Source organism: Microtus pennsylvanicus, chromosome 16 (assembly GCF_037038515.1).
Source record: "Microtus pennsylvanicus isolate mMicPen1 chromosome 16, mMicPen1.hap1, whole genome shotgun sequence".
Lineage (NCBI taxonomy): Eukaryota > Metazoa > Chordata > Mammalia > Rodentia > Cricetidae > Microtus > Microtus pennsylvanicus.
Window position 1 is genome coordinate 1,276,755 of NC_134594.1, and position 21,295 is coordinate 1,298,049.

Consider the following 21,295-nt stretch of genomic DNA (forward strand, 5'->3'; position numbering starts at 1 on the left):
CTAGATCAAGACAATGTAAATAGGGTTGTAAGGGGTATATCAGCCTTGCCAGTGCTGTTGAAAAGACCAAAGAGAACTGTAGAACTGTGAGATCTGATTGCTTCCCTATGACTGTTTATCTAAGCTACAAAGCACTGTGGTATTCTCTAGCTGTTTACTGCATTTCCAGAGTGTGAATTTCAGTTGTTTTTGGTTGTGTGTATGTATATGGTTTTGGGACTGAACCCAGGGCCTCACACAGTACTTAACCACTCACACAAGTGCTCCACCAGAGTTACTATAACCCTCGTCCGAGGACTTTCTTAAATGTTAAGATTTGTGCATCTTATGGCTATTCAAAACAATCTTAGAAAAACTGCAGTTAATTCAGCCTTCAAGTTTTACAATAAGGAGTATTTGTGAAGAATTTAATACAACTTATGGAGTAATGTTAAATACATTTCAACTACTTTTAAGTTTGTTTGTAATCATTCCCTTGATGCCTCATTTTGTACTGGAAAGGCAATACTTTTAAATGTATCTGTTATATGGAAAAAATTACCAATTTTTTTCTCTTGGTAGATTTGGAGTATGAAGCAAGATAACTGTGTCCATGATTTGCAAGCACATAATAAAGAAATTTATACTATTAAATGGAGTCCAACAGGACCAGGGACAAATAATCCAAATGCCAATCTAATGTTAGCAAGGTAATGTGTCTTTTTCACTTTTCCTATTGAGCCTCTCAAGAATAAAAATTTTGGGAAAATATGGCAGAAAACACGGAGGATATCTTGAGAGGAATATATTTCAATGGAAACCTTTAAACGTGGGATTTTTAGCATTATTAGTATTTCAGGCCTTAATGCCATTTTTCTTTCTTTCTTTTTTTTTCTTTTTTAAATCTCTTAAATAAAACCCCATAAGTAGGCTTGTCTTGTCCTTGTAATCCAACACTTAGGCCAGTATGCCTAACATAGTAATCAACTTGGCCTCTATATTGAGACATACAGATCATTGGGGCATAGGATAATAATAAAATTGTTGTGTCTGCAGCTTTTTTTTTTAATTCAAGAGAGAGATGAATCCCAAAATACAGTCATTTGATATTCAGAACCATGGACCAATAACTAGGACTGTTGGGAATACAGTGATTGGGCAGGAGCTGGGCCTTCAGCTTTTTCTTGTTTGTTTTCCAGTTTCTACAATACTGGGATTTTAACAGTATAATCTGATGGGCAGAATGTGGGAAGCTGGGGACAAGGCTAAGAGAATATTTAGTTACTTATAAAATTATTTTCCCTTTCACTTTCAGTGCATCCTTTGATTCTACAGTTAGGTTATGGGACGTAGACCGAGGCATTTGTATCCATACTTTGACAAAACACCAAGAGCCTGTGTACAGTGTGGCTTTCAGCCCTGATGGCAGGTATCTGGCAAGTGGTTCTTTTGACAAATGTGTACACATCTGGAACACACAGGTACGTCCCAGTACTGTCAACCACATTTATGAGTTAGAAGCATTTACCTATTTACTTATATTTTGGTTATTCCTCATTTGACATCAATTTACTGCTTAGTTTTAAAAGCCTTTTTAAAATCAACAGTGTACTTCTTCAATCAACAGTGATTGAACACTGCATTTTTTTTTGTCAAATCAGAATTTAGAATTAGATCTCTTGTTATTTTATTTTTGAGCAACATAGTGGATATGAAATAAGAAGTGTTGTAGTTGACATTTGTTGAGGTTAAAAGACAAGATTGCATGACTGAACCAGATTTAACACCCTGCTGCCTTTTCAGGGATGGTACTGTAAAGAGCCTCCTTTCAAATAGAAGCCAGTGAGTGAGCTTTTGTGTCCCATACACTGTGTCTTCTGTGTTCCCCAGGTCTTTGTTGGTGTCTGGCATACTAATATATTATTGGCAACTCTTTTGATAGATTTCCACCATAGTTAACGTCACAAATTACATACTACAAACCATCACATTTGAGTAGTTTTCATTAAGTTCTACATCCTGTGGCTTAGGAAGGTCTACACTGAGGAGCTCTGGCCATCTCTGCCCTCATGCCCTAAAGTAACTGTTCTTATCAGCTTCTTTCATCCTTACTGAGTTGCTCATTGCACAAAGCACCATGAGATTTCTGGGTCATACTCAGCAGAGGTCCGACTTCCAGACAAAGCATGGCATTTCAGTGGGGGAATAGGGCTGAGTGTCTCCTTACACACCCGAGGGTGTAGGCTGACTTCTCTGAGCATTTTTAAAAATTCTTTTTAATTTTACTTTGAAAACTAGCATTGGAACTAAGGACTTCATTATGGCACTTTCTATATACTTTGTTCTTGTTGAACTGTTTCCTAGTCCCTTCTCTGATCCTTCCACCCACCCCACAGCCTCCCATTCCATCTTCACATCACATGGGTTTTATTACCTAACCTCTCCCCCCCACATTAAGACCTCTTTGATCCCTTCTCATAATCCCCTGTTTATGATGTCACTAGATGATAATGAGTACTCCACCCACATAAGTAAAAACTAAAATCTAGGATCCCCTTGAAAGGAAACATGTTATATTTATCTTTCTGAGTCTGGCATATTTTGCTTAGCAATAATTGCCATTTTAACTGTTTTCCTGTAAAATGTCATGGTTTTATTTTTTCTTTAAGTCTACATAAAATTCCATTCATAAATATGCATTCCTTTTCTCTGTTGATAAACACCGAGGCTGGTTTCATTTCCTGCTCATCTTGAATAGTACAGCAGTAAACATGGCTGTGCATGTGTCTCTGGTGTGTTGAGGAATTCCTACAGGTGTGTACTTATGCTACACCTGCATGTGGTCCTGTCTTTGTGCTCTGGTTTCTGTAGGTACTGGACTGGTTTGCACACCTGCCAGCACATTGACCCTTGTCTGCTTCATGACAGCCTTTCTGACTAGGGAAGCTGGGAGTTTAAAGTGGTTTCAACGTACCTTTCTCTGATGCAAGGATGTTGAAAACTTAGGGAACCTTTGTTGGCCGTGTCAGTTCGCCAACAGGATGGGTCGCTTATTCAGTGTTTCACTTTAAAATATTTTCTTCTATATTTTTCTAACTGAAGTATGTTGGCACAAATTTTTTCCCGTTTCAATTTTCTGTCTCTACTCTGCTGAATATTTGCTTTGCTGTACAGAATTATTTCAAGTAATCTCCTCTATCAGTGCTTGGAGTTAATTCCCCTGTAGGGGAGGTTTCTTTTAGATCATGCTCTTTCCTTTTTCAACTGGATCATTGGTGGTATTTGTTTTTTGAGAGGTCTCACTTTGTAGTCAGCCTGGTCTTGAACTTATCTTGCCTCCCCTTCCAAGTGCTGGGATTAGAAGCATGTTCCTGGACTTAAAATAAAAATATTCTATCTTGCCAGATGGTGGTGGCATACACTTTTAATACCAGTACTCGGGAGGCAGTTGTGGGTGGATCTCTGTGAGTTCGAGGCCAGCCTGGTCTACAAGAGCTAGTTCCAGGGCAGCCAGGGCTTTTAAAAAGAGAAAACCTGTCTCAAACAAACCATAAAATCCAAAAAGAAAGAAAAATGTATCATATCTTAATATCTTACTAGATAATGTTGTGGAAGGACGCTTAAAAGAAATACCACACTAGCTCATAATTGAGAAATAGATGGTTATTTATTTAGGGGTAAACTCACAAATCAGAATCCTCTGCTTGAACCGAGAACAGAAACCGAATCCAGCAACTGGAAAGAGAGTCGATGCATGTTCTCCATTGGCTTATACATCATAAGAGGCCACGCCCCAGTGGGAGGATAACCACTGCTGGCTGTAAGACTTCCTACAGCACCTCTCCCTTTTGTTTAAATAAGAGCGTTCTAAGCCTAATACAAAATTATATACAATAAGAACAAATATATTCAATAATTATCCTATCCTAACTATAGTTTAAGTCTTGTATAAATAAATAACTTGGCCAAGTCATGAGAGGAAAGTAACTGCAATTATCTAGTCTTCAACCCCATCGAAGATCTGAGAAGGGAAATAATATTACTTGAGTAAGCAGGAAATGCTGCCAGGAGCTATCCTGTCTTACTTCAACCGAGCCCTAAGTTATTTAAATGCCATATCCTACAGCTCTTTGAAGTGGTTGAAGATTACCTATATATGCAGAGTATAATCTCTATTTAAAGAACCTGATTAGTTTAAGTATGACAAACATAGATGACTTTTGGTCTATAATTCTTAATACCTATATAACTTAAAGACTAAGACTTCATATTAGGATATTATACAATAAACAAATATGCAACAAGTGAGGACAATGACCTCAGACTGCAAACAATGTATAAGTATCTTGATCAGAGGTAGAAATGTACATTGCAATATGATAAATATATATCAGTATATAAAAATGTTTTAAGCAGAGGTAGAAGCATGCATGCATACAGTATTCAGTGTAATTTAACTTTGTATCAGTATACAAGAATCTATACCAATGTAATTGCCTATAAATAATAACTCACAAGTATTCACTCTATTACTTACTACTACTACTATTATTATTATTATTAGTGTGAGTAAACTCATACTAATCTATTATCCCAATAATTTCCTCCTTTTTTTCCCAAAGAGATCCTTGAGCTGACATAATTTTTTTCCCAACCCCCAACCCTATACCAATTATAATCAACACCTAAATGATGTCCCTGACCCTGAGAACAAACTTTGTTGGGAGAGGTTTGTTGGGAGAGGGGACGTTGTCTTCTAGAATTACTTCCAGCTGTCATGGGGACAATGTTCTTTCTATGGGATCCTGTGAAAGTAAAATGATGGTTAAGTTTCAAGATACTGTCTGGTAGAATTGCAAATAGTCTCTGAATATTTGGTAGGGTTTTTCTGCGCTTCCTATTTGGAGATCTGGCCAGAACGTTGTAAAAAGAAAAAATGCACCGTTTCAGGTAACCAAGTTGGAAGGAACTATCTTGAGCAGCTGGTACTCAAAACAGGTCTTGTAGAAGCATTATCAGCATCATGACAACCTATCAACCAGGTGGAGTTGTTGTGCAGGAAAATTTATTTTTCATTGTGGAAAATTTAAACATTATTTATATAGACCTATACAGATGTATATATTCAATGAAAGGTACGATAGAGGCAAAAATAGGAAGAAAAGTAAATTTTTTTCTAAATTCCTTTTTCTTTCTCATATCATGCTCCTGACATAAGACAGAAACTCTGAATTTTTATTTTAACAACATGCTTGGATTTAGAGAGGAACAGAGCCAGTGGCCAACTCCAAAGCCAGCTCTATATATTCATAAATACATATATGCATACACACACATATATAATGTCTTATCTCGATTCTTTTATGTTTCTTTATAAATATATACCAAACAAATTTTGTTATTATGAAATACCTGTTTAAAACCACCATTTCCAAATTTTACTTTTGTGTTCCTAAGAGAGTACTGGTGAATACAGTTCAACTTCTAAAAACTGAACAATGATGCATGCCTGGGAGTGAACATAAATATGAATATGATTAACATAAATCTCCAGATTTACTTTATAAGGATATTTTGCTGTGTTTGTTGTATATATCTTTCTTCTAGTTCTCAAAAGGATTTCAACCAAATTGTTTTATTGACACAGCTAAAGTATTTAATGCCTGTCAGCACCAGTCATGAAGAGTTGTCAGCCAATACCATAGTAAATGTATATTCTGTGTGGTAAAACTGTACGTAAATCGTATGATATACTACATATCTTTTAAAACTTGTGATTTGCACTAACAGTTTTTGGTTTATGATTATAGGAGTTCATTGAGGTCTAAAACAGTGGTTTGGTTCATTTTGTGGGCAATATGTTCAAGTATTTTTGCATATCTATGTGTGTGCATGTTTGATTTTGTATACTCAGAAAGGAAACTCTGGGTTCATGAAGAATTCATACCATTTTGTACATCGTATCTTCTGTATCCTGAATTCTCAGTTCACTAAACATTTTTGTGATTTGGTAAATGTAATCATATTTATTTAAACATTCAGTTTCATGTTCTGTTTAGAGTAGAAACAATACAGCTCTGCTGTTCTTTTTTTTGTAGTGAGGAGTTCAAGGAGCTGCCTTCCTGCCCAGCTCCCGCACGGCTAGCTTTACACCAAAATAACAACACACAAATTGTATTCTTTTAAACACTGCCTGGCCCATTAGCTCTAGCCTCTTATGGGTTAACTCTCACATATTGATTAACCCATTTCTATTAATGAGTGTAGCACCACGAGGTGGTGTCTTACCAGGAAGGATCTTAAACCTGTGTCCATCTTGGAGAAGAGAGCTATAGCACCTGCGTCTCACTGCCTTCTTCCTCCCAGCATTCTTTTCTGTCTTCCCTGCCTACATATGTTCTGACCTATCAGGCCAAGCCGTTTTCTTTATTAATTAACCAATGAAACAACATTTAGATGAAGACCCACCTACATCATTTTTTGATTGTTGGCTACTTGGTCCTTGTATGTTCTGGGTCTCTTCCATCCTGGGTATCATTGCGGTAGTCTTCCTTTCCAGGTACTTCATGGAGAACTTGCTGTATCGCTCTTTCAAATGAGTGTTCAGATTAGTGTGTGTGTGTGTGTTTATGTTACTGGGGTCTCTTTTTTTTTCCTACAATGTTTAAGCTTGATTTTGTTAGTGGTCCCTGTTGTAGTCTGTATGGTGTGAGGTCCAGAAAGAAAGTCTTTTCATGTGGATAGGCAGTTGTCTTGGACTCATTCATTGTTTCCTGTTTTTACTATGTATACCAAATCTGTCAGCCATGAACATGGTTGGCTGCTTGCTCCTTGCCTCATAGTCCAGAGAAGACTGAGCTAGGTCCCTAGGGTCCCAGGTGAGCACCCTCTACAGTGAGCTGCACCTCTAGCCCCCAATTCTCTTTTGTGTCCTTGTAAATAGCTGAATCCACAGTGCAGGCCTAACTACTCTCTATGGCATGTGTCTCTGTTCTTGGCACTTTAGTCTTCAGCATTTCCTAAATTAGATGTATTTCTGAATTTGTTTAACTACAATTAAGTCTATGTATTACTTTGAATTCATTACCCATGAATACGTTATATCCATTTTTCTGGCTTATTTCTTCAGTAAAAAAATTTTTTTTTTTTTTTGGTTTTTCGAGACAGGGTTTCTAAATTTTTATGATTGCTCTGATGTGCTTTGTGATTTTTACATTTGTAAGAATGCTGTTTTTTTAAATACGTTTTCTTTTTGGTGTTTGCTTAATGCTTGGAAGATTTTTCCAGTTGTAATCCATTGTGCCAAAATAATTTCAGTGAAATGTAACTTATTTAAGGTTATCTGACCAGCTGTCTGCTGTTGTGCTGTTCACTGTTTACCTTTTTAAACCTGAGTGTGAAATGACAGATGACATCTGGTGGTGGGTGCAGACTCTGCTGTTGGTTATAGTTTGTCCCGTGAGCGTCTTGTTCCGGCATACAGATAAGATAAATGTGACCCACTAATCCTCACCATCACAGATCTGCCTTTGGTCGTGTTGTACTTATTACCGTCCTGCCTCAACTTAAAGATAGATTGGTAGATGTTCTTAATATAGGTAGCTTGGGCAGGTGGGCGGCCATTTGTTTTAGCCCCGCATTTATCCATCTGCCTTAGGTCTGTGGTCTGCAGGGTCTGCTTTTACACTTAGTCAGTCTCCATCCTGCCTCCGTCATCTTTGTTTTCTCAGTAAGCACAGATACTCATTTGTCATCGGTCTCGAACTATGAAAACTTTAGGAAAGAGAAATTTCTGAAAGTTCAGTCATAACATCTGTGGTTTGTATATGATATTGAGCTAAATTTGGAGAGGAAGTCAAGACCAAGGTGTTGAGGCCTGTGTGCCAGGATAGTGGTGGGCAAGGTGTGTGAGGGTTTTGTTGTGAAGAAAATCCTCAGGAGTCACTTGTGCTCTGTCAGACCTTTGTAGTTTTTAGCTGCACTGTACAGCCTCTGCTTCCTGTGGCTTCACAGGAAAGTACAGTTCTGGTCTGATTTTAGGTATTAAGTAGCAACTGAACTTTTGTTTTCATTAAAGGAATAAAATAGCTATTCTTAGAATTCAGCTAAGACAATGGGATTGTTAACATTCCTGGACACACTTAAGGAACTTCTATAGCATCCTTCAAGAAGGATATGTGCATCTTTTCTTCCTTTACCTACCTTGGACTATCTCTGACACACTCACATTACTCAAGGAGCATGCCATAACAGCATGAACACAGTGTCTTTCTTGTTTTTTTTAAACTTGATCTTTGCGATGTTGTTTTGTTATTGACAAAATGCATACGTCTCTCAGTAGCAGGCACTCTTTATACCCTGCATTGACTGTCCCACATGTAGCTGTTCAAAGAGGCTCAAGATTCTAGTGGGGAATGGTCACCATAAATCACTTGAGGATAGTCTGACCACAGCTGTGAAGGGATTACCATAGCACATTTCTGGAGTTTCAGAACCTGTCTATATTTTTATTTGAAATGAAGTCCTGCCTCTTGATTGTTAAAAATAATGCATCATAATATATTTTTATATTTTTGACTCATTCTCAGACCCCAACTATTCACAAGTTCTATTTTCCTTGTCAGTTTATCTTGAGCCCATATACTGCTTTTTAAATTACTTTATCTGGGTTTATATGAATTACAATAATAATTCTATGATACTAGCCTCCTAAATGGGTTTCTCTTCCCCTGCTCCCACTCTTTGTTTTTCTCTTTTCCTCTTTAAAATTATTATATGGTAGTTACACACAATAATAGGTTCCATTATGTATACTGCACATCATATAATATTTTTATCAGAGCCCCTGTCTTTTTGTCACACTTCCACTGACTTCTTTACTTGCCTAGTTAATCTTCCTCCTCTAGTGGCATTTGGGGATTGGAGAAGACTGTGAATCTAAATGGAGTTACTTGTAGGAGCACTGGCAACAGCTACACCACTAAAGAAAATGGGTCTTCTTCCCTCAGCAACCATCGGGGTGTGTGTGTGTGTGTGTGTGTGTGTGTGTGTGTGTGTGTGTGTGTGTGTGTGTGTAGGGGGTAGAGTCTCATGATTCCCTCTCACGCATTATAATCTCACTTCCCTATTTTCATTTCTATGATGATTCTTAGGGTTCTGTTTTTCATATTTTCAGACAGGTGCTCTAGTTCACAGTTACAGGGGAACTGGTGGGATTTTTGAAGTTTGCTGGAATGCAGCAGGAGACAAAGTTGGAGCCAGTGCATCAGATGGTTCAGTGAGTATACTCATACATTCTTAGAGATCAGAGGGCATGTTGAATACACAGTCTTAGCAAAATAAAAAATGTTAATGAAGATATTGGCATCATCCCACCACCACTCCCTGTGCTGGACATGTGCTGGATGTATCTGTTACCTTTGAATAAAGTAAAGCTTAAGGACATGTGCTGGATGTATCTATTACCTTTGAGTAAAGTAAAGCTTAAGGTGACGTTGTCAGTAGAGGAAGTGTTAAGGTTGTGGAGTTGAAACTGATTTCTTCATGGACATATTTGACACTGAGACCTTTAGGATGCTCTTAGTAGGTTGTTTTTTGAAAAAACGGTAGTGCAGCCTCTGCTGTTGTAAGACAGAAGCTACAGAGTTCCAGGGCTATCAATGAGATGGCTTTCATAATGTTGATGCCTTTTATTAAGATTTGAGAGTTAGGAACAGTACTTTGTATGTCTCCCATCTCCTTTTTACTGACTATAAAGATTAATTTCTAAAAATTATGACAGCATTTCTTCAGTTGCTGTAGCTTGTGGGGATTCATTGCTCAGCTTAGTGATCTTAGGCCCTTCACTTAAGTCTTTTTCTGTGATTTGTTGTTTTTACTTTATGAATATTAAGCTTAGAAACATTATAAATTACACTGTGATCCATATACAAGTTAAGCTTGAAATGTAAGGCAAATTTCTGGCTAACTGTTGTAATCTCTTACAGGTTTGTGTCTTAGACCTTCGGAAATAGCGTTACTAGTTGGAAGCCATGGACCGACTATGAATGTGTACATAGCCACAAGACTATCCCTGACCTACATCCTGCTATAGTCCCACTTGAACCATGGCCAGTCCACTACAGCCAAATCTAAGAGAAATATATACATGCAGTATATATGAACACAGCTGTACCCTGAAGATGAGTCTCTTCCCAGCTTGTGAATTCTGCTCACCAAGTGCTGGGATCTAACCTGCTGTGCCCCTAAGTAGCATTTAGAAGTTTGGATATGAAAAGCAGAAGAGATGGAATATGCGTTATAAGAGCAAACCACACATGTACCAGTTTTGGATATTAATAACAGCCTTGTTTCTCTCTTAAATCAGCCGACACCATGGATTATATTCTTTTTTCCCTTCAGTAGTGCACAGTTTGTATGTACAGAGAACAAGGACTTAACAAAAACTCGCGGCGGTAGTTCGTTCTTCCTTTCAAGTTTGTTTTGGTTTAGATTATGGATGCATGAAGTAAGGGAGTGAATCATTTTCTTGCTTTTATTTTTCCTTACCTTTTAAAAAACAAAAAAAAAAATCTTAAAAATATTTTACTGCATTCTTTGGAAAGGTAGATGTTTGGTACATTTTATGGCTCCCAGAGCATATATTCAGTTGATGCATATTGTGAAGGAGTTGGAATTAAAGGAAACCACACGACGCCTGTCATGTTACTCTCTAAGACACATCAGCAAAAGGTATTATGTTATCTTTCTTTTGGGGTTTTGTTTTTGTTTTATGTGTGTGCGTGTGTGTGTGTGTGAGAGAGAGAGAAATAATAGCTTAAGTAAAATAGTTTTTTCTTGGGGACGTATTTCTGCCAATTAAAGACTAGAAGGGCACAATTTTTTTTTAAATACCATAAAGAAGAGACACTTTTTTAAAAAAAAAATAATAATCTTCTGATGTTTTGCAGCCATAACTAAATTATGGTCAGAATGTGCACTATTATGAGAACGAGCAACCTAGGATGGGGCTTTTTTTTTCTTTTTTTTTTCTTTTTTTAACCATTTGTCTGTTTTACTTATTTCTTAAGAGATTAAAATATTTCTGGATAAGGATTAGCTTCTCAAAGTGTCCATCATTCTGTATAGAAGCTTAAATATGTAATGTAACCAGATTCCAGTATTAAAAATCTCTCATGTTATTTTTCTTTTTTACAAAGCAAGATTATGGCATATAACACTGCCATCACTTGGCAAAATGTTTGCTACCTTAGTTTTAAAAACAACTTTTAAAGGCTTGCTTACAGGTTTCTGAGTAGCGGTGACTGAGAGTTCAGGGAGAACTGTGGCTGCTGCGCCACTCTGCCTGCATCTGTGGCTTCAAGGCTGCACTTTGTCAAGCAACGTAGATCTAAGCTGCTGTTTTCCAGTAATCACTACTATATCATGTCTTCTACTCTGTTCATATCAAGTATTTTTTAAAGATATAGGCATCCAATCAGATCTCTTCTTGTGCTCAGCTGAAAGTACAATATACCTACAAATATTTACTAGAGGCCATGTTTGCGAAGGTGCTTATTAACAGGAGAATCCCAGGTGTGTCGCTTCTGAAGAGAACAGTTGTCAAATTTATATCTTTAAATTTTTTATTAAAAAATTGCTTAGAAAATTTATAACACTATTTGCGTCACTAGTTCTTTTGAGGCCTTTGACTGCTGAGTCCCACCCTGTGTTTTGGTAAGCGTCTCGAACCCGGCCCTGCAGCCTCGATGCTCAGTATCTGCTGCTTTGTTCTTTGCAAAACAGCATTGATTGACGCAAGTCTTGTCTTCAATAAGGTAGGGTGGCATTTGCTTTTGGTGAAGAGGGTGAATACACTTAAATTTTACTATACATTGTTATATCTCCCCATTGTTCTTAGTGGGGTCTAGGATACTGTAGTAATATTTTTAAAATTTACACCCAGAGAGGCAGTCGTTTATGGTTTGTGCCAGGTATTTTTAGGGTTGGATCCACTGAGATATGTAGAGCTCACTGCTCTGGGGCTCTGTAGAAAATCTACAATGCTGAGTATCTGGCACTTGTGATTCTGCTTATACTGAGAGGGTCACATCTGTTGGCCTCTGTTGTTGTTTAAAAAAATAATAAAAATAAAAAAATGTGTGCAATAATTTTTAAATGTGCTCCCAGGAATAGATACAAACGTTTGAGCATGCCTGCGCTGCGTTTCCTTCAGCGGTGCATTTCTCAGTTGCACTGAATCTAAGCGGAAGTCAGAGGTGGTTGCTGATAGTGCTTTGTATTTTGATATGACATTTTATTCATTTGCATACAGTCATTGACATTCTTCCCAGCTGATTCAAAGACAGTCACAAATTCCTGCAATACAGCTGCCAGAATGAGAGCTGAATTTTATGATGTTGTCTTGCTTCCTGTTGGGTGTTTGTTGGTTTGGTTTCTTTTCCTCCTTCTTTGGCTATTTTACTTCAGCACCTAACTATGACAGGGTGTCTAACAGAGCATCAGTGCAGAGCTTTCTGTCTCCAAGTCTTGGGTCTTGGATCTTTCCGGACAGACTTGTCTGAAGGTATGTCCATCTTTAGGCTGGTGGTACTTTGTGAGCTTTGCTGCTGCTGTCTCTGTCTCTGTAGCCTGCTGGCGTGCCACAATGCTGCTCCACAGATGCTGCACCATGTCTCTCCAGATGATCATGGGAGACCATGTTTCACAGCATGTGAAGTTCTGTCTTGGGTTCTTACTTTCCCTCCTGTCTTTTTCTGAAGATCCCCAGAGTCCAGTATTCTTTCTATGGTGTTCATTTAAATCACTGTTTTTTGTTCTATGGTAAGGAACTTAATCACAAGGAAAAGAGAGCAAGGAGACTTAAATGAATTCTCTTTGATTACCATCGAATAGAGGGAGCAGCTGCCACCCTTAGAAGGCATGAAGGAATCTCTGCTCTCCGTGCTGGAGATGTAGATTTGCCCCATTTCCTTTTTCCATGATCAGGTAGTATTGACTTTCAGATGACTTTAGGAGTGGTAACTGGAATAGGTCTTAGAGTGTAGCAAATTCTGTTTTCATGAATTATTCTCTAGGTGAGTATGTTTTTAGGATTAAACACCTTTTGCAGTACTGAAAGTGCCTCCTTTTGTGGTATAAAAAAACAAATTATGGTGCAAAAAGTAATCAATAGATTGAATCACATGAAGGTTTTTTGCTTTTTGACATAAAAATGTCAAGAGACAGGCCAAAGATTTGTACTTTTCACTTATAAAGCACTCCTTTTTTTCCTTAGGATTCTTTCTGTCGAATCAGATTTAATGAGAGAGTACTATTTTTAAGGAGCTATCTGTTAATGTAGAATGATTTTTGTTAAAAAGAGTACTGTAAAATATGAATGAGGAACAGAGGCCCACAGAGGATTGGGCATTGTAGTGTTGAAAGGAGTTGCAAATGACCAGGCTTCTGCTAGCAGACATGACAGGTTTTACCAGATGCATAGGAAAACCATCTCAGACAGTGCTGTCTTGCTCTTTTAAAGACCATTTATGTTTTTGTGAGCACGTTGCATATTTCCCCAAAGCTTCATTCCCTTGAGCTAAGAGTGGTACTTGCATAGTTGCTGTAGAAATTCTGCCTGCGTGGACCAACATTGTGGCACACCAGCAAAAGCCAGCATTTGGGGGCTAGCAGCCAGCCTGCAGAGACCCTGGGAGTGATTTTTCATTTGATTTTGGTTCCCTCCTTTTCTCTGATACCAGCAAGGAGGGAATGTTGAGCTCCTCCTTCTAGTAATAGTTCTGAAGTGTCTGTCATGTTTAATATCAGTTTTTAATACATGATTCTAGTTGAATGTAGAAGAGAGAAAAAAAAGGGAGTGGAGTGCTCACATTTTTTTAATCCACTTGTTTCGAATTTTGTGTCTTCTATATGAGTTCTGAGGTGTCCATAGCATTCTTTATTTCTGCCCTTCTGTGACAGTGTTGAAGCAGGTTGAATAACCAGGCTTTTGTTTGTTTGTTTAAAAAAAAAAACCTAGCAGGCTATTTCATGTTTTCTTTGGAATTTCTGGGTAAGTTGGAGGAAATGCTGTGCATGTCATATCTGGTGTACTTTTTCATCTCATTACAAGCAGGCAGACTTCTTTGTGTATCTCTGCCATCCTTAAATACAGAAGTGATTTCTCTCCTGACTTGGACATTATTGTTATGTATAATGTTTTCATTTGGGTTTGGCAAATCCATTGGGTCTAATTCTGTGAGCATACCATAGCACTGGGTGGTGATGTCTGCATCCTCTCTTTAGTTCCCCAGTTAACTGTAAAGCTGTTGTAAAAGTATAAACCAGCCCGGGACAGTTTTTGTATATGTTAAAGAACTTTATTGTTCAGTTTTCATGATGATTGTGCAAGGAAGACTGATGCAGATGCCTGTCTCTCCTGGACCATGTCAATGACACTTACGATGTATTTTGGTTCCACATCACAGTGATTTGTCCCTAATGACCCTTTGACCCTTTCCAGGCACATTTTTTGTGTGTGTGTTGTTGTTGCAGTTTTCTCCTTTGCGTTGTATTGCTTTGACAACTGTAATTTGAATCAGATCTGAAAGAGGTCCAGAATAAAATATATTTTGATATTATGTTGGCTGTGTACATATATAAAACCTTTGATCCCCATGTGGTTTGTAAAGACTATTTAGTCAAGTAAAGAGAGGGATGGTGTTTGTTTACAATTTCCTGTTTACATTTCAATTGCTTTTATCTCCCACTAATCAGTGTAGAGTAAATGATTTTGCTCCAAGAGTCTTCCCTATTACAACCTCTCAGTCCTAGCTCTCACTGTCTCCAGTGAGGATAACTGCCATGGGAATCACTGTTTTCATAAACATTGTTTCCAAGATGTATACTTTAAAGAAGCCCATAGATGAAATTAAAGTTTTTGCTATTTTATTACTTCTTGCAGGGGATAAGATTTTTTAAAATGGAGGGATTATTTTCTATATTTGTTAAATAATAGCATGTAATAACTAAAAGATCATGATGACTCCTAAGTGATTTTGAAAATGTGATACTTTATTTAAAGGATTTCTCTCATGAATGAAGACTCGGGTTCACTGTTAGCTTCATATGCAGTGACACAAGACACACCACATGTGCCACTGAAGGCTTTCTGGGCAGGAGCTCCTCCCTCCACATAAACAAAGCGCACTGCAGTGATTAGCTAATTGCTTATATTACTGCAAACATAATCTATGATGAAAGTCTCAAGGCACCCTTTCCAGCCTCCGTTACTCTCAACACTTTTGTAGTTACCAGAGACTTTTCCAGAATAGAACATCGGACATGTTCTTCATTTTTTTAGTCAAGTTGCCTTCTCCATGTCCTCCACCTTTCTTTAGCTCCTCGATAGGAACAGGCAAATACAGCCTTGTCATGCTGTCACTGCAGTTACTAGAGCTAACAACCTTTAGTTTTCAAGCAGTTAACTTACATTGCATGGCATAGGTTGTTAATAGCATTCTGTTTTTATACTTTTCCAGAAAGCATTGGGCTGCCAAGGATTAGAGTCTGTATGAGCCTGAAGTTAAGCAGAAATTCGTTGAGCCCAGCATTGCAGGGGGGGGGGGGTTACTTTTTATTTCCTAGTTCTCAGACTTTATCATGAATTAGGTTTCTTACCTACTATAATGTAGCTGACTAGGTTAAAGTTTACTGGGTTTTATTTTTTCCTATATATTCACTTGAAAACTACAGTAGAAGAAAAGCCATTATGGACACTTGGTTTTGTGGTGCTTTTCTCTGCTGCACGCAGGCTCTGTTAACAGTGAAAATGTTTATCCTATGCTACCTTTTCCTGCATGCTTCTTTAAATGTCATCTACCAATGCTTAATTGTCCTAACTTGTAATATTTTTGTATTAAATTTTTTAGGAGTTCCTTGTAATTTCTTTATAATTTAAAATATATTAAACACAAAGTGTTTAGTAAAGTCCAGCTGACAATTACTAATGTTTCTTGGTTGTTGGGTTTATATGATCCAGAGGGAAGGGAAATTCTTTTAAAAACTAGGACCAATGGGTTGGAATTAGCACTGGAAAACAATTATTTACTTTAAAATAACATACTGATACAGTGTCAGATTGGACTACCCTACAAGATGCCACTCTGCTGGCCAGGACAAGCACAGTTTGGGTGGCACTGCTCTGGGATCCCAGACCTGGAGACACCAGCTTGACAGTCTACATAATTCAGGAAAGCAAAACACCTGTGCATTGCCAGAAACTTGACTTTTGCATCACCTATTTTACATACAACCTTGGTCATTTGAGGAGACTTACAGGAGGAGGAAGAAAGCACAAGCCCCTGCATGATAAGTGGGGATGATACAGAGAAACCCCAAGTTATCAGAGCCAATGTAGTTTACCTGATCATGCCTGTGAGCTAAGTGCCTACATATCTGTCATCCTAGCATGTGGGAGGTGGGGTCAAGAAGTTCGGGTTCAAGGTCACATGTCCAGTTTGAGGCCAGCCTAGCCTACATGAGATTCCCCTCCATCCCAAAGAAAGAAAAATACTGTGTAGTATTATTAGTCTTGATATTTCTGCTGGGTTGGCAGAAATATTTCAATGTGGAGTAACATGCATGAAGAGTGAATAGTAACAGGTAATTAATTTTAACCTAAGAAAATAGTATACCTGGGCTTTTTGGATCAAAGAACGGAAGAGGTGAAACCTATCATCATTCTCCAGATAGGACCTCTCTTGGCCTCCTTAGCTGGCCTGGATCTTGAAGCAAGTATCGGGATTACATCTATGCACTGTGGATCCTTATTAAGCTCGGCCCATACATTCTGAAATCCTTCTTGCTTAGTTGCAAAATGTTCAGGAGAAATCCAGGCCAGCAGGTCCAAAACAGCAGGCCTGAGCCAGCAACCTTTGCCGGAGAAGGCCCGATGCAGGAGCAGGTACAAAGGAGTGACTGCTGAGGGAGCAGACCCAAGCCAGAGACCTTCACCAGAGCAGGCCTAGGGCAGCAACCTCCATAGAAGCAGGCTTGAGCCAGTGGCCTCTGGTGGGACAAACCAAAGGCAATGACCTCCAAGTAACAGGTACATGGGAGCCACTGCTGAAGTAGCAAGTCTGAGCTAGAGACCTCTGCAGGACTGGGCATAAATCAGTGACCTCCCATCTTCACTGGAGCAGGCAGGCACCTGGCAGCAATTTTAAGGGAGTAACCTGAAACAGGACCTCTGCAGGAGCAGGCCCAAAAGACCCCCCAGGAGCACTGAGCGACCTCCAGGAACAGAGTGACCTTCATGTTAACTGGGACCATGGCTCTGACTATATCATGAGGAGCAACCATCTGACCCTTGGATCCACTTGCACCTGGAAGATTGATCAGCAGAGACAAAGCCCCCAAAAACACCAGTCAGAGGAAAAGATGGGTAGATAAGGTAAGAAAACACTCAACACCACTCAAAGCAACATGACACCAACAAAAACTAGTGGCCCTACAACAGCAAGACTTAAACACCCAAGTATAGATGAAGACAGAAAATTTCCTAAAAAATTAGCTTTAGGAGAATGTTTGAGGCCCTTAAAGAGGAGATGAAAAAAATTCCTCAAAGAAATGAAGGAAAAGACAAAAAATTGGAGGAATCAATGAATCACTTTAAAAAAAACAAGAAAAAGCAAACAAACAGATGAAGGAAATGATTGAAGACTTGAAAGCCAAAGTAGAGACAATAAAACAGGGAATTCTGGAAAAGGAAATTATAAGAAAATAATCAGGAACCACAAATGCAAGTATAAACAGCAGAGTATAAGAGATGGAAGAGAGAATCTCAAGTTCTGAAGATACAATAGAGGAAATAGACTCAGTGGTCAATGAAAATATTAACAAAAGCTTAACACAATAACCAGGAAATATGGGACAGCATGAAAAGACAAAACTTAAGAATAATAGGTATAGAAGAAGTCCAACTCAAAAGCACAGAAAATATATACAACAAAATTGGAAGAAAACTTTTCCAACATAAAAATATGCATATGAAGATACAGAATACCAAATAGACTGGATAAAAGGAGGAGTCCACTTACCACATAATAATCAAAGCATTTATGTGTACAGAATGAATATTATGAGGTGCAAAGAAAAAGGGTTAAATAACATATAAAGGCAGATCTATCAGAATTACATCTAACTTCTCAATGGAAACAAAGCCAAAAGGTCCTGGTCAAACGTTATGCAGACATTAAGAGACCACGGATGCCAGCCCAGACTTCTATACCCAGCAAAACTTTGAGTCACAATAGATGAACAAAACAAGGTATTCCGTGACAGAACTAGATTTAACCAATACATAGCCACAAACTCAGTCTTGCACAAAGTACCAGAAGAAAAATTCCAACCCAAGGAGGTTAGCTACATCCATAAAAGCATAGACAATAGAGGATCACACAACAGCAAATCCCAAAGAAGGGAGAAACACACAAAATATCATCAACAAAAACTAAAATGACAGGAACCACCAATCACTGGTTATAATATCCCTGAATATAAATGGACTCAACTCACCAATAAATAGACACAGGCTAACAGATTGGATACGAAAACAGAATCCATCCTTCCGCTGCATACACTAAACTCACTTCAACCTCAAAGATAGACATTGCCTCAGAGTAGAGGGTTGGGAATTTTTTTTTAATCAAATGGACCTAAGAAACAAGTTGGTGTAGCTATCCAAATCTCTTAACAAAATACACTTCAAACTAAATTCAGTCAATAGAGACACGGATATTTCATATTAGTCACAGGAAAAATCCATCAAGAGGAAATCCCAATACCCAACATTTATGCCCCAAATACAAGGGCACCCTCGTGTAAAAGAAACACTACTAAAACTTAAATCATATGTTAAACCCCACAAACTAATAGTGGGAGATTTCAACACCTTATTCTTACCACTGGACAGGTCTGTCAGACAGAAAATTAACAGAGAAATAAGGGAACTAACATGATATTGTTCAAACTTAACAGATATCTATAGAACATCCTATCCAAACAAAAGAACATACCTTCTCAGCACCTCATGGTAACTTCTCAAAAATGGAACGTGTACTAGACAACAAAGCTAACCTCACCAAATAAAAAAAAATGGTGGACTTCGTTGACACATTTGTATGATGCAGGGATGGGTCAACATACAAAAATCTGTCAATGTAATACACCATATAAACAAGCTGAAAAATAAAAACTACATGATCATATCATTAGATGCCAAAAGAGCATTTGACAAAATACAACATACCTTCATGATAAAGGGCTTAGAGCAAGAATACAAGGAATGTACCTAAACATAAGGCAATATACAGCAAGCCAACATCAAACTAAATGGAGAGAAACTCCCAGCGATTCCACTGAAATCATAAACAAGACAAGGTTGTCCACTCTCCATATCTATTCAATATAGTTCTTGAGGTCCTAGCTAGAGCAATAATACACCAAAGGGATATGAAGGGGATACAAATTGAAAAAGAAGTCAAACTCGTTTGCTGATGATATGATAGTTTACATAATTGATCCCAAAAATTATACCAAGGAACTTCTACAACTAATAAACACTTTCAGCAATGTAGCAAGATACAAGATTAACTCAAAAAAGATCAGTAGCCCTCCAGTACACAGATGATAAAAGGGCTGGGGAAGAAATCAGAGAATCAACACCCTTCACAATAGCCACAAATAGCATAAAATATCTCTTGAGTAACTCTGACCAAATAAGTGAAGAAAGAAATTGAAGAAGACACCAGAAAGTGGAAAGATCTCGCATGCTCTAGGGTAGGCAGAATGAACATAGTAAAAATGGCAATCTTACCAAGAACAATCTACAGATTCAACACAATGCCCATCAAAATCCCAGCAAAATTCTTCAAAGACATAGAAAGCATGGTACTCCATTTGGAAAAGCAAAAAACCCAGGATAGCCAAAACAATCCTGTGCAATAAAAGAACTTCTGGAGGCATCACAGTCCCTGACTTCAAACTACTACAGAACTGAAAACTGCTACAGTACTGAAAACAGTCTGGTATCGGCATAAGAACAGACAGGAGGACCTATGGAACCAAATACAAGACCCAGATATCAATCCACACATCTTTAAAAACCTGATCTTTGATAAAGAAGCAAAAATATCAAATGGAAAAAAGAAAGCATATTTAACAAGTGGTGCTGTCATATCTGGATATCAACATGTATAAGAATGAAAATAGACCCATATCTATCACCATGCACAAAATTCAAATCCAAATGGATCAAAGACCTCAACATAAAGCCAGCCACACTGAACCTTTTAGAACAGAAAGTGGGAAGTACAGTTGAACGCATTGGCACCGAGAACCACTTCCTAAATATAACACCAGCTGTACAGACACTGAGAGAAACAATAAATGGGACCTCCTAAAACTGAAAAGCTTCTGTAAAGCAAAGGGCATGGTCAACAAGACAAAACGTCAGCCTACAAAATGGGAAAAGATCTTTTTTTTTTCCTCAGTTAAGGTCTTTTATATATATATATATATATATATATATATATATATATATATATATATATTAAAAATTTCCACCTCTTCCCATTTCCCTCCCTCTCCCTCTTCCCCCTCCTCTCTCTCCAGTCCAAAGAGCAGTCAGGGTTCCTTTCCCTGTGGGAAGTCCGAGGTCCTCCCCATCCATCCAGGTCTAGGAAGGTGAGCATCCAAATAGACTAGGCACCCACAAAGCCAGTACATTCAGTAGAATCACAACCCAGTGCCATTGTCCTTGGCTTCTCAATCAGCCCTCATTGTCAGCCATGTTCAGAGAGTCCAGTTTGATCACATGCTTCATCAGTCCCAGTCCAGCTGGCCTTGGTGAGCTCCCAATAGATCAGCCCTGCCGTCTCAGTGGGTGGGCGAACCCCTTGCGGTCCTGACTTCCTTGCTCATGTCCTCCCTCCTTCTGCTCCTCATTTGGACCTTGGGAGCTCAGTCTGGTGCTCCAATGTGGGTCTCTGTCTCTATCTCCATTCAATGCCAGATGAAGGTTCATATTCATCTTTTTGGGTCTGGGTTACCTCGCTCAGGATAGTGTTTTCTATTATTTACCCCACATCAGACAGAGGTCTGATCTCCAAAATATACAAAAAAAAAAAAAAAAAAAACTCAAGAAATTGGTCACCAAAAGATCACATAATCCAATAAAAAATGGAGTATAGACCTAAACAGAAGACTCAACAGAGGAATCTAAAATGGCTGAAAGGCACTTAAGGAAATGCTCAGCATTCTTAGGCTTCAGAGA

General features: G+C 38.3%; 1 protein-coding gene across 5 annotated transcripts in view; it reads left to right on the top strand.

The window, feature by feature from the left end:
• The window catches only part of Tbl1xr1 (TBL1X/Y related 1), a 124,565-nt gene extending 109,965 nt beyond the window's left edge, over positions 1 to 14,600 (top strand). For all 5 annotated transcript variants that reach the window (XM_075950872.1, XM_075950870.1, XM_075950871.1 and 2 more), the window contains 4 exons: positions 562 to 689; positions 1,295 to 1,460; positions 9,155 to 9,256; positions 9,966 to 14,600. In XM_075950872.1, the coding sequence (XP_075806987.1) occupies positions 562 to 689; positions 1,295 to 1,460; positions 9,155 to 9,256; positions 9,966 to 9,992 (423 nt within the window). In that variant the 3' untranslated portion in view covers positions 9,993 to 14,600. The remainder of the gene's footprint in view (positions 1 to 561; positions 690 to 1,294; positions 1,461 to 9,154; positions 9,257 to 9,965) is intronic.
• The last annotated feature ends 6,695 nt before the right edge of the window (positions 14,601 to 21,295 follow it).